The following is a 17230-nucleotide window of genomic DNA, read 5'->3' as shown; positions in this document are numbered from 1 at the left end:
GTTCATCTGTTTTTGCTAATTTTATTTCGCTATTTCGTGATATCTTTTTTGTTCCCAGAATTTCTGATAGGGTTTTCCAGGTCTTTTTTATATCACCTCGTAAGTTGGATAATCTGTTCTCATAATACAATTTTTTTGCCCTTCTTATCAGGCTGGTTAGGATTGACGAGTAACGTTTTGTTTGGTCTCTGGTTATGTGACCCATTCTGTACTGTTTTTCATATTGGTGTTTTGTATTTATGGATTTGAGAATGCTGGGTGTTAGCCAGGGACTGTTCAGTCTCTTTGCTGTCATCTGTTTAGTTTTTTTAGGGCAGTGCTTGTTATAGAGGTATTGGGTTTTTTTTAGAAAATTATTAATACACTGTGACCACAAATGCAAGTTTTTACAGACGAATCTCCAGCTAGCGTGGCCGTCACGGCCACACTAGCTGGAGATTCGTCTGTAAAAACTTGCATTTGTGTTCACAGTGGTGCCTATGCTAACCTTCCTATGGTGTAGAAATATGCCTAGTTGGACAAATCTTATTGTGGCTAGCTGGTCCAGTGGCTAACGCGACGGTCTGGAGTTTTGAGACTCTCTGATCGCGGGTTCAAATCCCACCCGTGGTATGGTTTGTTTGCAATCGCGTCATTACAATTTCCTGAGTCATGTCCCTTAACCCCTTGACTGTCGCAACACCAAATCCTGAGGTGTCTCCTGGTGTCGCAAAATTTAAAAAAAAAAAAAAAATTTTTTTTCTTATGAAATGATAGAGAATCTTTTCCCGATTGTAATGGTACCAAAAAAACAAAATCTGATGGAAAATTATGGAATTACGCTCTTGCGAAGTTAGCAACCTCGGCAATATTTACGAATTGGCGATTTCGCCCACTTTGAACCCTATTTTCGGCTAATTCCATTGTTCCAGTCGACCAAACTCATAGCTATTTCTTTAGAACTCCATTTTTCTATCAACTGTGTACAAGAAACTGCCCGTTTACCAATTTCAACTACCTAATAACATGGTCAGAAATTTGCAATTTGGCCAATTTCACAAAAATTAAAAAATATGTCAATTTCAAAATAGGGTCAAGAATGAACAATGCAGACATTCCTGGTTCCAAAATAACATTTTCTTTGTTCATTAGTCATGTCTCCAGGCCCCTCTGATATTACTCTTGCTTTCTATTTTGAATTTTTATTCAAACAAAAAATACAAGATTTACTGTTATGCAGACTACTGCAATATTGTAATAATTGTATAAATGATGTCAACCCATTCATGACTGCATATTAGAATAGCTCCTTGGACATTTACTGGAAAATGATATCAATTATTTACTTTTGAACATTGGCAAAAATCAAACATTTCCCCTACTTAGAGCTCCATTTCAAGGTTCTTTTCATAGTAAAACCAATCAAAATCACCTCTATTTCTATAATATGTTTTCCATTCTATCAAATGAGACCAAGAAAACGAGAATACAACCATAAATACTATATGAAAATATGTAGACCAAAACTCGGCATTTTAATTAAAAAAAAAAAGGTCGGAATTTTTTCTCATTGTGCACTGCGTGCTGCAGGATTTTTTTTTATATGGTGCACACTGACCACACAGACCCATTCTCTCACATGTGGGCCTACCAGCTTTCTCCTGCTTGATTTGAAGCCGCTAGAATTTATAAGTATATATATGTCAAAAACGGTGGCTCGTAAGACGAATATATATGACCAAAACAGTCAAAGGGTTAAAACCCTTAAAAAAAAAAAAAACTGCTTACAGCAAACAGTTCGTAGGTGTCTAGAATGGACTCGTGCAATGTCAGTTTTCTCTGTTGTTCAAGGTTTTCTCAGTGTTATTCAAGGTTTTTACATTTAGTTTACTATTACACTGTGTATTCTATGGTATAATTAACTATTTTTGTGCTTAAAAATCTTAAGAAAACAATATTTACCTACAGTTCGTAGGGGTCTAAAACGGATTAATTGTATTTACATACAATCCAATGAGGAAATTAGGTTTGGGTCGCGACCAGAGTTTTGGAATGAATTATGGTCATGACCAGAGGTTCCAATGTACTCTACATAAAGAAAAGGGGATATTTATCGTCAGGTGATTTACTCAGTTGTTTATGATTTTATTCATCAAAAGAGAGCTAAACCCATAATATGGGTCATACAGCACTAAATCTATCAGAGGAGCTTTCAATCAAGAGAACACAGACTTTCCATGGCTTACCAGACCACCCCATTAAAAAATATGAGTAAAATATTAACCTACATCACAAAAAGTTATGTACAGTACTACATTCAATAAGTACAGTACTCTGAAATATAAAATTCTTAATCTCAGCAGCACTTATGGGTGACATGACTAACAGACATTATTATTATTATTATTACATTCATGGGGGAGTGCTAAACTCAAGGACCTAAAAGCCACACTTCAGTGAATTCTTTTGATTTACATATAAGGATTAATATGATGGATAAAAAAACACATTTAGAAGTGTAGTATCTTTCATCTTTCAATATAAAAATCTATAATGCTTAATTATTAAAAATAAAATAATTTCCATATTCTTAAGGAGATAAGGTATGTAGTTTGCATATACAAAATACGTATAAAATAATTTTATCATTTAAACAGATCTAAATACAATTTTATATAAATCTGAACTTTAAAATTTGCTGAAAACTTCTGAGAAGTAATTAACAAAATAAACACTAATTTTTCTAACTTTTCTTATTGGTAAAGTTTGAAATCAGCAAAAACAGGAGAATCAGGTTCAATAATTATTTAAATCTGCAGCAAAGGAAGTGGGGGAATTTATCTTTTTGGGCCAGCTTCTTGATTTTTAACAAAATGATGTGATATAGCTTTGTCTTAATCTTATCTTGGTTCTCTACATGACTAATGTAAGAAATGTGACAGAATAAACGATTGTGTCTCTATGATAAGGCAACATATCACTTTGATTACAAAAGGTTTTATCAAGGTGTCAGTGAAACTTTTTAACTGGCATGATATTCAACTGCTCAAAAGGTGCTTTTGTGATCAATATAAAAACACTAAGAAGCATGATAATAGTATGTATGCATACATTTTTTAGAGAGAATTCAATTCTAATGTTAACAAAATTCCTGTTACTGAGGACATTTGCATTAGATACAGTACTATGTTCTGAGTAGAGAATAGCTGCTAAGTGATATAAATCATGTTATGTACACTTGTCACATTATCTCACAAGTTATAACATGTATTTACATTCAGTACACATTTACAGTAGCAGTACTTTCCTGTGCATTTCTTAATACAGTAGTTTTTTCCAAAGATCCTTAGAACCACTAAAAATTACATTGCAAACCCATTTTGGGAGGAACTTCCCAAAGGTACAACAGTAATATACAAAGAGTGGATTCAAGGTATTAAACATATTCACAGTGACATCTGTCCATTCATGTTAATTCTTACTCACCAGCATATATAATACTGCATTGTGTGGGTTATGGTATTGTAGTTATCAAAACAGCAGATCAACTGTATTTGCAATTGTCTTTAAATGCCACTGCCAACACCATTTCACAAAATTCAAGGTCTTTCACCATCTCTGAGGTTTTAGCAAAGCTGATTCTAAATAAATCTGACCCAGCCATCATCTGAGACCCCACTCACTTGCAGGTAACCACACCCTCTTGCTGCATACTATGCTGAACTTTCTCTACATCTCAGACTTCTTAAATTTCTTTATAAAGTTACATGTATGATAAAGTCCATAATACAAATTTGCAACTTCAAGTACAATAATTTTCTGAATAAAAGTAAAGAAATGTTTGTTATTAATCACAATCTGTACAAAGAAAGGAGTCTGATATTCACCATAGCCTGCATAACTGTAGGAGTTTGATATTACCCACAGCTTGTGCAATTTATGAATTGTTGGTTTTAATGCATGTTTTTCCTTTAATGGCCATCTCCTGCTAATGCAGGATGACCCGAGGAAAACACATACACTTATTTATTCAATCATTCTCTTCCCAGAAGCGTGCTGACATCACAATTCAGATTATCCTCCAAATACAACATCCCCACACCTCCTTCAGAGTGCAAGCACTGTACCTCCTACCTCCAGGACACAAGCCAGGATAACCGGTTTCCTTAAATTGTTTCATAAATGTTAACCTGCTCACACTGTAACAGCACATCATTTGTAAAAATCCACTAGCATCCACTCAGTGCTATCTAACTCATCCACACAAGCCTGTTGGCTGTCCAAGCCCCTAGCTCTCAAAATCTCCTTTACCCTCTTCCTCCAACCCTTCCTGGGAGCCTCTATATTTATACACCCTGCTAGTCATCCTATTTTCCTCCACCCTATTTACATGTCCAAACCACCTCAATAACCCCTCCTCAGCCCTCTGAATAACATTTCTGGTAACCCCACATCTTACAACCAGCACATATTTATACACTGTTGTTAATGTAAAATGAGAAACATTTCATAGGAAACTATTTTATGAAGTTTACAATACCGAGGTAGGGTGACCTAAGAAGAAAAATCAAAGTTTTTCTTTTTAACCCTTTGACTGTCGAGACCCCAAATCCTGAAGTGTCTTCCTGTGTCTCAAAATATTCGAAAAAAAAAAAAAAATTCTTATGAAGTGATAGAGAATCTTTTTCCAATAGTAATGACACCAAAAGTACGAAATGTGATGGAAAACTTATGGATTTACGCTCTCGCGAAGTTAGCGATCTCGGCGATATATATGCATCAGAGATTTCACCCATTTTGAGCCCTATTTTCGGCCAATTCCATTGTTCCAGTCGACCAAACTCATAGCTATTTCTTTAGAACTCCACTTGTTCTATCAGCTGAGTACAAAAAAAACTGCCCATTTACCAATTTCAACTACCCAATAAAGTGGTCAGAATTTGGCAATTTGGCCAATTTCACACAAATTAAAAAAGATGCCAATTTTAAAATAGGGTCCAGAATAAACAATGCAGAGATTCCTGGCACTAAAATAACATTTTCTCTGTTCATTAGTTATGTCTCCAGGCTCCTCTTATATTACTCTTGCATTCTATTTTGAATTCTTATTCACTCAAAAAATAGAAGATTTACTGTTATGCAGACTACTGAATTACTGTAATAATTGTATAAATAATGTCAACTCATTCGTGACTGCATATTAGACCAGCCAGTTGGACACGTATTAGATGGTGATGTTATTTGTTTACTCTTGAACATTGGCAAAAATCGAACATTTCTGCTAGTTTGAGCTCAATATCAAGGTCCTTTTCATCGTGAAACCAATTAAAATCATCTCTATTTCTGTAATATATCTTCCATTCTATCAAATGAGACCAAGAAAACGAGAATACAACCATAAATACTTTATGAAAATACACCTCAAAGTCAGCATTTTAATCCAAAAACATGGTCTGAGTTTTTTTTTCTCATCACGCACTGCGTGCTGCAGGATTTTTTTTATACTGCACACACTGACCACACAGACCCATTCTCTCACATGTGGGCCTACCAGCTTTCTCCTACTTGATTTGAAGCCGCTAGAATTTTGGAGTATTAATACGTCAAAAACACTGGCTCGTAAGACATATATATACGACACCAACAGTCAAAGGGTACATGTTTATTGGCACTATATTACGTAATAAATGAACATTAATATCAATATCTGACCTTAACAACCACATTTTCAGTGCTTAAATACTGAACTAATTATAAGCAAAAGGATAAGTGGGCAGCCAGTTTTGCTGATATTTTCCTGTTCTGGACTATTAGAAAGCAATTTCCAGTGGAAAATATAATTACAATAAGGGGTGGGGTAGTTTTGGAAAGTTAAAGTTTCTTCCATTTATTATAACTTTCATTCAAAATGCTATATTGCACATGTTGGAATGAAATAAATATGCACCTCATGAAGCCCATTCTTCCCTATACATTTGTAAAAAAAAATTACCATATATCTAATAGTAGCTTGAAAAGTATACAGTATATATGACAGCAACTGTATGATGGTGAATGTAATTTCTTCTTTGGGTCACCCTGCCTTGGCTGAAGACTACTGTTGAGGTAAAAAAAAAAAATTAATATCTTTGCTCCTAAGAAAAAATGGCTTTAGTTTTTTGCTTAGGTTTTGTAAATGAAAGAAATTATACCATAGTCTAGTCTTCTGGATTATTCAATTAATTATAGCAAGTACTGGAAGATGTGTTCCTGTCATATGCACTTTACAAGAACATCCATTTTTCAAACTCCTTGTGCTCTCCTTTAGAATATTGTTCAGTGTTGATGGCCCCATTCAGGGCAGGAGAGACAGTAGAACTGGAACAGATACAGAGATCATTTGTGGCCTGCATAGAAGCAATAAGGCATTGAAATTACTGGAAATACCTTAAAGTCCTAAATATGTACTCACTGCAGTGGAGAAGACACACATCATAATGTATGCAATAAGATCACAGTAAATAGGTGATTTCAGAATATGCAAAACAACCACTATTCTTTCACAGTGGTTGTTTTGCATCATAATATATAACTGGAAAATATTTGAGGGCCTTGTCCCAAACCTGCACACTGGCATAACAGCAACTGGAGTGAGGGATATGGTAGGAAGTGCAAAATAAACCCAGTGAAAAGCAGGAATGCTGTGGGCACAGCAAGAGAATATTGTATCAATATCCATGGCTGCAGACTATTCAACATCTACCAGAAGACATCAGAAATATTGCTGAGACAACTGTAGAAGTTTTCAAGAGGTGCCAGATCAACCAGGCTGTGATGGATATGTGGGCCAGCTGGCCACGAGCAGCAACAGCCTGGCTAACAAAGCAATCACCAGATGAGCCTGGCCCAAGGCTGGGCTTCGAGAATAGAAAAACTCATCAAAGGTATACTATATCAAAGGTATACTCAGAATAAGAAAATTAGATTTTTTTTTATTTACACATTGGCTGTTTCTCACCAAGGCAGGGTGACCAGAAAAAGAAGAAACACTTTCATCATCATTCACTTCATCACTGTCTTGCCAGAGGCATGCCTACACTATGGTTAAAAACTGGAATATATCAATACCCTTCCTTCAGAATTTATACAAAAGAATAAATCTGGGATACTGTCATTCCTGAGTGCCTGTTTTTTCAAGAAATTCATCAGCACTCGTATACCAAGCCATAAATGCAACAACAATGATGAAGATGAAATACTAAAGTTTATATTGAAGAGTGAAAGTATGATCATCAGTATCAAAACTCGAGAAAAGAAATGTGCTTTCAACTGAGACCTGAAAGCATGAGTAAATTCCTAACTCTAGCAGACACTGGCAACCTGTTGAATAATCTAGGAGCTAAATAAGAAAAGGCTCTTTGTGCAAATGATTTGTTCCCAACAGCATGAGGTTCAATCAGTCTAAAATAGTCTATGGCAATTACCAGAAATGTTCCTGAGCCCAATGTAAAAGGTACAAGCATATCAGCAAGATATTTGGGTTTGTTACACTTTTTTTTTTTTTTTTTTCAACAAGTCGGCCGTCTCCCACCGAGGCAGGGTGACCCAAAAAAGAAAGAAAATCCCCAAAAAGAAAATACTTTCATCATTCAACACTTTCACCACACTCGCACATTATCACTGTTTTTGCAGAGGTGCTCGGAATACAACAGTCTAGAAGCATACACATATAAAGATACACAACATGTCCCTCCAAACTGCCAATATCCCAAACCCCTCCTTTAAAGTGCAGGCATTGTACTTCCCATTTCCAGGACTCAAGTCCGACTATATGAAAATAACCGGTTTCCCTGAATCCCTTCACTAAATATTACCCTGCTCACACTCCAACAGATCGTCAGGTCCCAAGTACCATTCGTCTCCATTCACTCCTATCTAACACGCTCACGCACGCTTGCTGGAAGTCCAAGCCCCTTACCCACAAAACCTCCTTTACCCCCTCTCTCCAACCCTTTCGAGGACGACCCCTACCCCACCTTCCTTCCCCTATAGATTTATATGCTTTCCATGTCATTCTACTTTGATCCATTCTCTCTAAATGACCAAACCACCTCAACAACCCCTCTTCTGCCCTCTGACTAATACTTTTATTAACTCCACACCTTCTCCTAATTTCCACACTCCGAATTTTCTGCATAATATTTACACCAAACATTGCCCTTAAACAAGACATCTCCACTGCCTCCAACCGTCTCCTCGCTGCTGCATTTACCACCCAAGCTTCACACCCATATAAGAGTGTTGGTACTACTATACTTTCATACATTCCCTTCTTTGCCTCCATAGATAACGTTTTTTGACTCCACATATACCTCAACGCACCACTCACCTTTTTTCCCTCATCAATTCTATGATTAACCTCATCCTTCATAAATCCATCCGCCGACACGTCAACTCCCAAGTATCTGAAAACATTCACTTCTTCCATACTCCTCCTCCCCAATTTGATATCCAATTTTTCTTTATCTAAATCATTTGACACCCTCATCACCTTACTCTTTTCTATGTTCACTTTCAACTTTCTACCTTTACACACATTCCCAAACTCATCCACTAACCTTTGCAATTTTTCTTCAGAATCTCCCATAAGCACAGTATCATCAGCAAAAAGTAACTGTGTCAATTCCCATTTTGAATTTGATTCCCCATAATTTAATCCCACCCCTCTCCCAAACACCCTAGCATTTACTTCCTTAACAACCCCATCTATAAATATATTAAACAACCATGGTGACATTACACATCCCTGTCTAAGACCTACTTTTACCGGGAAGTAGTCTCCCTCTCTTCTACACACCCTAACCTGAGCCTCACTATCCTCATAAAAACTCTTAACAGCATTTAATAACTTACCACCTATTCCATATACTTGCAACATCTGCCACATTGCTCCTCTATCCACTCTATCATATGCCTTTTCTAAATCCATAAATGCAATAAAAACTTCCCTATCTTTATCTAAATACTGTTCACATATATGCTTCAATGTAAACACCTGATCTACACATCCCCTACCCACTCTAAAACCTCCTTGCTCATCCGCAATCCTACATTCTGTCTTACCTCTAATTCTTTCAATTATAACCCTACCGTACACTTTTCCTGGTATACTCAGTAAGCTTATTCCTCTATAATTTTTACAGTCTCTTTTGTCCCCTTTCCCTTTATATAAAGGGACTATACATGCTCTCTGCCAATCCCTAGGTACCTTCCCCTCTTTCATACATTTATTAAACAAAAGTACCAACCACTCCAACACTATATCCCCCCCCTGCTTTTAACATTTCTGTCATAATCCCATCAGTTCCAGCTGCTTTACCCCCTTTCATTTTACGTAATGCCTCACGTACCTCCCCCACACTTACATTCTGCTCTTCTTCACTCCTAAAAGATGGTATACCTCCCTGACCAGTGCATGAAATTACTGCCTCTGTTTCTTTGTTAACATTTAAAAGTTCCTCAAAATATTCTCGCCATCTACCCAATACCTCCATCTCCCCATCTACTAACTCCCCTACTCTGTTTTTAACTGACAAATCCATATTTTCCCTAGGCTTTCTTAACTTGTTTAACTCACTCCAAATTTTTTTCTTATTTTCATTAAAATTTCTTGACAGTGCCTCTCCCACTCTATCATCTGCTCTCCTTTTGCACTCTCTCACCACTCTCTTTACCTTTCTTTTACTCTCCATATACTCTGCTCTTCTTATAACACTTCTGCTTTGTAAAAACCTCTCGTAAGCTACCTTTTTCTCTTTTATCACACCCTTTACTTCATCATTCCACCAATCACTCCTCTTTCCTCCTGCCCCCACCCTCCTATAACCACAAACTTCTGCCCCACATTCTAATACTGCATTTTTAAAACTATTCCAACCCTCTTCAACCCCCCCACTACTCATCTTTGCACTAGCCCACCTTTCTGCCAATAGTCGCTTATATCTCACCCGAACTTCCTCCTCCCTTAGTTTATACACTTTCACCTCCCTCTTACTTGTTGTTGCCACCTTCCTCTTTTCCCATCTACCTCTTACTCTAACTGTAGCTACAACTAAATAAATAATGTTACACTTATTAACTTAAAATGTTAAATAAACAGAGTTTAAATTCAATTTTTGCCTTGATAAGGAGCAAATGCAACTCTTGAAAGTACTATTGGGAGCCCCAGTTGGGAGTGAAAATACTAGTACAGACTTGAGTTTTTTTAATCAAGTACAGTAGTTAGGCAAACCCATTAACAAAGAATTGCAAAAATTAATTCAAGTTGAAACAAACACATGAACAAGGACTAAGATATTCTACATATGAAGATAATTTCTGACTGCACAGAGGTTACGAATATGAAAATTGAAAGATTGAATAATCTGTGTTCAATAAATGACAATGGAGAATCCAGGAAAATACCCATATACCTCACTGATTCCAAAGACTGCAAACTGACTACCACAATCAAAGGTGCTAAACCTTCCAATCTATACCTCCCTGATGTTTCCCCCCTGGCAATCAAAATCTATGTCTCACCCTCATTTAGTTTCAATTTTCTATTTATCATCTAAGTCCAAATATCCAGCATCTTCCACATTTAGAACCAGGATGTAGATTCATGTATCATCAGCATAAAAATGATAATGAACTCCACGGGCATCCAACAGTAAGGCTAAGCCACTAACACAAACAGTAAACAACACTGGTTCAAGAACACCAAAGGACAAGGAGATGGCTCAGATACAGAATCACTGAATAATACTTAATGCAATCAACTGGACAGATATAATTTCAGAAATGACAATGTAGTGTTCCTAAGGCCACAACTACAAAGATCACTTAACAGTAATCAGTGACAGATGGTATCACAAACTGCATATAAATAAATACATTTTAACTGTCTTTATTAACTTACTTTACAGTACAGCATCATTTTAATTTTTCCACTTGACACTCTGCAAATAGACAGCAAGAATGATTACTTATTTTGTTTACCTATTTCTATCACGGTATAATTATTACATTATTTATTATTATTATTATTATTATTATTATTATTATGGGAAAATGCTAAACCTGTAGGGGTCATACAGCACCTGGGGACTGACAGGTAATCAGGTTCAATCAAAGGAAGGGAAGGGTAGATCCAATTCCTTGGTTCAAGAACCCTTCCATGGCATCAAATCACCTTTGAAGTGTAATTATTTATAACGACAGGAGCAGAGCTATGGTTTGTAATTAATTCATTATGTAAGTTTTTAAATTTCCAATGGTTGCAGTGCCTAATACTTCTCTTTTAATCCAATAAACAATAACTGGAAACAAATGAGTTAACAATGTGACATGATATATACCATAAAGCTGGTATAACACTGCTGGCTTATTATCACCATTTAAATTAATCCAATACAGTATTGTCAGTTTTAGGTATAATGTACTATATACAATGGAGCCTTGGTACTCGAACTTAATTTGTTCCAGAAGGCTGTTCGAGAGCCGATCTGTTTGAGTACCAAACAAATTTTTCCCAACCTACAGTATTTTCTTTTTGGTTGCCTGTTATCACTAATCTTCGGAGGCCCCCATGGTGACTTATTTATACAATATAAAAAACACCAAAAAAATGCGAAGAAACACAAAATAATTTACAGCAAGGTTCTGGCAGGTCATATTTGTTTGGTCGAGTGCCTAGCGATGTTTTTACCGGACAAAGTGTTCAAATACCGAATTGTTCAAGTAGGGAGCTGTTCGAATACAGAGGTTCCACTGTACAGTGGACCCCCGGTTAACGATATTTTTTCACTCCAGAAGTATGTTCAGGTGCCAGTACTGACCGAATTTGTTCCCATAAGAAATATTGTGAAATAGATTAGTCCATTTCAGACCCCCAAACATACACGTACAAATGCACTTACATAAATACTGTACACTTACATAATTGGTCGCATTCGGAGGTAATCGTTATGCGGGGGTCCACTGTATATGCAAATACATTTCTACATTTACTTTCCTCAAACTGGCTACAGTAAACAAAATTATTGTAAGACTTTTTTTGCTCTACTCTATCTTATTTAATCCCATATCTTATAATTTCCTCATTTCTACATTCTGTAATGTATTTAACTATTTGTCAATGAGTATATCCTCCTCCATGCATAATGTTTCATGTTGATGTATTTTTCAGTGACTACAGGCACAACATCGATTTTACGGACACCAATAGTCCAGAAACATGCAAATTTATGAGCAGGAACTTGAGATTCCCGCAGCAGTATTTACCACCAAACTGTACATCACTTATCCAACCCCAAGACCAAGGAAAGACAGAAACATCAGTAATCCAGAAAGGCTTTGGAACCAAAGGTCTGGAAAATTGATTTTGTACCTGTATATAATTTAAATTTTGGGGAATCAAATTCAAAATGGGAATTGACACAGTTACTTTTTGCTGATGATACTGTGCTTATGGGAGATTCTAAAGAAAAATTGCAAAGGTTAGTGGATGAGTTTGGGAATGTGTGTAAAGGTAGAAAGTTGAAAGTGAACATAGAAAAGAGTAAGGTGATGAGGGTGTCAAATGATTTAGATAAAGAAAAATTGGATATCAAATTGGGGAGGAGGAGTATGGAAGAAGTGAATGTTTTCAGATACTTGGGAGTTGACGTGTCGGCGGATGGATTTATGAAGGATGAGGTTAATCATAGAATTGATGAGGGAAAAAAGGTGAGTGGTGCATTGAGGTATATGTGGAGTCAAAAAACGTTATCTATGGAGGCAAAGAAGGGAATGTATGAAAGTATAGTAGTACCAACACTCTTATATGGGTGTGAAGCTTGGGTGGTAAATGCAGCAGCGAGGAGATGGTTGGAGGCAGTGGAGATGTCCTGTTTAAGGGCAATGTGTGGTGTAAATATTATGCAGAAAATTCGGAGTGTGGAAATTAGGAGAAGGTGTGGAGTTAATAAAAGTATTAGTCAGAGGGCAGAAGAGGGGTTGTTGAGGTGGTTTGGTCATTTAGAGAGAATGGATCAAAGTAGAATGACATGGAAAGCATATAAATCTATAGGGGAAGGAAGGCGGGGTAGGGGTCGTCCTCGAAAGGGTTGGAGAGAGGGGGTAAAGGAGGTTTTGTGGGCAAGGGGCTTGGACTTCCAGCAAGCGTGCGTGAGCGTGTTAGATAGGAGTGAATGGAGACGAATGGTACTTGGGACCTGACGATCTGTTGGAGTGTGAGCAGGGTAATATTTAGTGAAGGGATTCAGGGAAACCGGTTATTTTCATATAGTCGGACTTGAGTCCTGGAAATGGGAAGTACAATGCCTGCACTTTAAAGGAGGGGTTTGGGATATTGGCAGTTTGGAGGGATATGTTGTGTATCTTTATATGCGTATGCTTCTAGACTGTTGTATGCTGAGCACCTCTGCAAAAACAGTGATAATGTGCGAGTGTGGTGAAAGTGTTGAATGATGATGAAAGTATTTTCTTTTTGGGGATTTTCTTTCTTTTTTTTGGGTCACCCTGCCTCGGTGGGAGACGGCCGACTTGTTATAAAAAAAAAAAAAAAAAAAAAAAAAAAAAAAAAAAAAAAAAAAAAAAAAAAAAAAAAAAAAATAATAATGGTGATATACCTTTAAAGCAGCATCAGCTTTCAGAAACTCTGGAGAACCAGTGGGTATTTCCTTCATATACTTTTCTAGAGCATCCCTGTCCTTCTGAGCAATGTGAACCTAAGCAAAGTATAATAAAAAATACATAAACATTAGAAATAAATGTAAAGCACACTTTCATTAAGGAACAAAAGCTGGACACTATTGATGTACAAAACTTTTGTATTTACGTACATGCCCTTAATATTGCTTTTAACATACTGTACATAAATGCTATATTGTTTTAAAGCCTTTTTTACTATAAGATGTTAAGCTTGCAATACTTCATTCAGCTGGTTAGTTAACTGAGTTTAAAGCCTACTGACTGCACAAAGGGCCATTCAACTTGCAATGTAATGTATTCACCACCTGTCAAGGATACTTGACTCATTAATATATGGGTTAAAATAAACTTTCAGCATATACATAAAGAAAGGCATACAGCAGACCTGTCAGTGTATAAAACCTTCTCGATGCTTAAAATGTACTGTACATTATACTTACTTCAATGACTGCCTGGTGACACTTATAGTTGATGGCTAATTTGAGACGAGTCTCCATGGAGTCTATCAGAGCTATGTACACTGCTAAAACCTTCAACAAAATGAAAGAAACAGATGAACATCCAGTACTTACATGAACTAGTTCACTACTAAAAAATTTCCTTTACTAACAGAATAGCAACAACGAAATAAGAAAGTCAACATTTCATTTTGAAGATAATTATTAACAAAAATCATGTTCATGATATGCAATGTAAAGGAATACTAATAAAGGAAATAGGTGTTTTATATATTTTTTGCGGCACTGATATAGTTTTACCAACCAGAATGAATGCTATCATGTGCACAAGTATGGAAGAAATACATGGATGCGTGTTACTGTTAGCAGCTAACAATCTAGATATCATAAATGTAGTTTTTACTGATGCTAAGGGTATGCAAAAGTAGAATGAATATACTTCTTTTTTCAACAAATTGGCCGTATCCCACCAAAGCAGGGTGGCCCAAAAAGAAAAACAAGAGTTTCTCTTTTTAACTTTAGTAATGTATACAGGAGAAGGGGTTACTAGCCTACTGCTCCCAGCAGTTTAGTCGCCTCTTATGACATGCATGGCTTACAGAGGAAGAATTCTGTTCCACTTCCCCATGGAGAAGAATGAATATATATCATGAAATATCAAACCAACAGGCCACTAGCTAAAGTAAAGCTGACATCACAAAGACTGTATGGCCTCACTAATTAGTGTGTGGAATTTGACTGCCTGCTGCACAGGTGTGCAGCTTAGAGGGAACACTAGTAGTGGTTATTACATAAGATTTATTTTTATTTGTAACTTATTCCCATGTAGGATAACCCCAATAAAGTAAGCATTCACTAACATTATCTCTACCTGCCTTTCCAGAAAGGCACAGACATTTCAGGACACTGTGAACCTACTGTATTTGTAAACCTATGAAACCAAAATCATTTCAATAACTCTGCTTATGTATTTAAATTAATTCTTTCATTCCACCACATCTAATACAGTATCTCTCATTATATACTTGTTCTTTACCTACTAATCACATCACATGATGTCCATGGTCATTTCTACTGCCCCAACATTCTCTTTGCTGAAACACTCAAAGACCATGCTTTACACCCATACAAAAAAAGTCAGCATCATTTTACTCTAATATACTGCATTCCCATATTTGCCTCCACTGACATTTCCTTCTACAAAAACTCCTCAGCACTCCCACAACTTACCTCCTCTCCAGTTCTGTACATTTTCTTGTCCTTCACAAAATCACCTACAGTGGAACCTCGGTTTTCGTTTGCCCTGGTTTTCGACAACTTTTTTCATGTGTGATGAATGATTTGAAAAACCGACAAGTTGAAGATTGAGACACTTATGCAGCATATGGGAATCTTTATTCAGGAAACGTTTCGCCACACAGTGGCTTCATCAGTCCAATACAAAGAGGAAGGCGTAAGGAGAGGAGGAGTATGAGGTAATCAGTCCCTCGGCCTTGAGTCGATGTGTTCAGTCCATCAATCTTGTAGAATGTACCTTTGGACGAAGACCTAATTCGACTAGTGGATGGTACCACTATGACCCCGCCTCAGCCTGCTTCACCTCACCTCACTACAGTATATAAGCCACGTCTACGGCCCTATGCTGTACATTCTACAAGATTGATGGACTGAACACATCGACTCAAGGCCGAGGGACTGATTACCTCATACTCCTCCTCTCCTTACGCCTTCCTCTTTGTATTGGACTGATGAAGCCACTGTGTGGCGAAACGTTTCCTGAATAAAGATTCCCATATGCTGCATAAGTGTCTCAATCTTCATCTTTTTTCATTAAAATTTTGTCTCAGTTTTCGTTCGTCACCTCGGTTTTCATCCGCCATACCGAATGTGTCCACCTGCCCGTACCCACACAATGCATCCCACGCACGCGTTCTGAGTCATTCTGGCTTTGTTTCTCCTCGAGTGAACATTACCCTGAGCTTTCATACGATACATTTCATAGTAATCCATTATTTTTTGTGCTTATTTATTGAGTGCAACTGCTAAATAAGTCACCATGGGGCCAAAGAAAGTTCCGAGTGCCAGCCCTTTGATAAAGAAGGCAAGAAATTGTGGCCAAAACGTGTCCAAGAGAAGGATTTTGAAGGGTTTGAGGCTGACCCTGACAACCCTATGCCTGTTGTGGAATCTACTGTGGCTTTGGGGAAGTCCATGGAGTTGGATGTGAGTGGCCAGGATGTGGAAGAGTTGGTAGAGGGCCACATGGAAGAGCTAACCACTGAAGAGCTGCAACACCTTCAACTGGAACAGCAACAGATCACAGATGAGGAAATTGCTTCAGAGGAGGAGGAAGAGAGAGGGAAGAATGTGCCTTCTTCAGTGATTAAGGACACGTGTGCAAAGTGGAGTGAGTTGCAAAGTTTTGTGGAGAAATATCACCCTAACAAAGCTGTTGCAAGACATGTCTGCAACATGTTCAATGACAATGCCTTATCCCATTTTAGGCAAATCTTAAAGAGACGCCAGAAACAGACCTCTCTAGCCAGATTTTTTTGTGCGACAGGGGTCCAGTGACTCTCAAGCTAGTCCTAGTGCCAGTACAAGACAAAGAAGAGAAGTAACCCCAGAGAGGGCTTGATACCTGAAGTCCTTATGGAAGGGGATTCCCCTTCCAAACAATAACCTCTCCTCCCTCTCCCTCTTCCTTCCTCGCCGTCTTCCATACACCGACAAGAGTCTTCAATAAAGGTAAAAGTTATGTTAAATGTTCATTTATCCATTTCATTAGTCTTTTATATTTATTTCTCATTGTTTTCTGTATGTAAAATTGCAGTTATTCTCTATAAAAAGTATTTTTTGTTAATACTTTTGGGTGTCTGGAACGGATTAATTGGATTTACATTATTTCTTATTGGAAACATTGCTTCAGTTTTCGCCGAATTCAGTTTTCGTCAGACTTTCTGGAATGAATTAAAGACAAAAACCAAGGTTCCACTGTATTTCAAATTGGAACTATACTTTTTCATTTTCCTTGCTTCTATTTATTCCATCAAATTACC

The 17230-nt window shown here is 37.1% G+C and overlaps 1 protein-coding gene across 3 annotated transcripts in view; it reads right to left on the bottom strand.

The window, feature by feature from the left end:
* Window positions 1-459: 459 nt before the first annotated feature.
* The window catches only part of Vps16B (Vacuolar protein sorting 16B), a gene marked incomplete at its 5' end in the record, with an annotated part of 90357 nt that continues 73586 nt past the window's right edge, over window positions 460-17230 (bottom strand). The window contains 4 exon segments of one of the 3 annotated variants that reach the window (XM_053778194.2): window positions 460-6336; window positions 10919-10958; window positions 13632-13730; window positions 14154-14243. In XM_053778194.2, coding sequence (XP_053634169.2) covers window positions 10938-10958; window positions 13632-13730; window positions 14154-14243 — 210 coding nt within the window. 3 annotated transcript variants of the gene reach the window in all.

Source organism: Cherax quadricarinatus, chromosome 22, assembly GCF_038502225.1.
Source record: "Cherax quadricarinatus isolate ZL_2023a chromosome 22, ASM3850222v1, whole genome shotgun sequence".
Lineage (NCBI taxonomy): Eukaryota > Metazoa > Arthropoda > Malacostraca > Decapoda > Parastacidae > Cherax > Cherax quadricarinatus.
The sequence above is the reverse complement of the archived record's forward strand: the minus strand, read 5'-3'. Positions and strand labels throughout refer to the sequence as shown.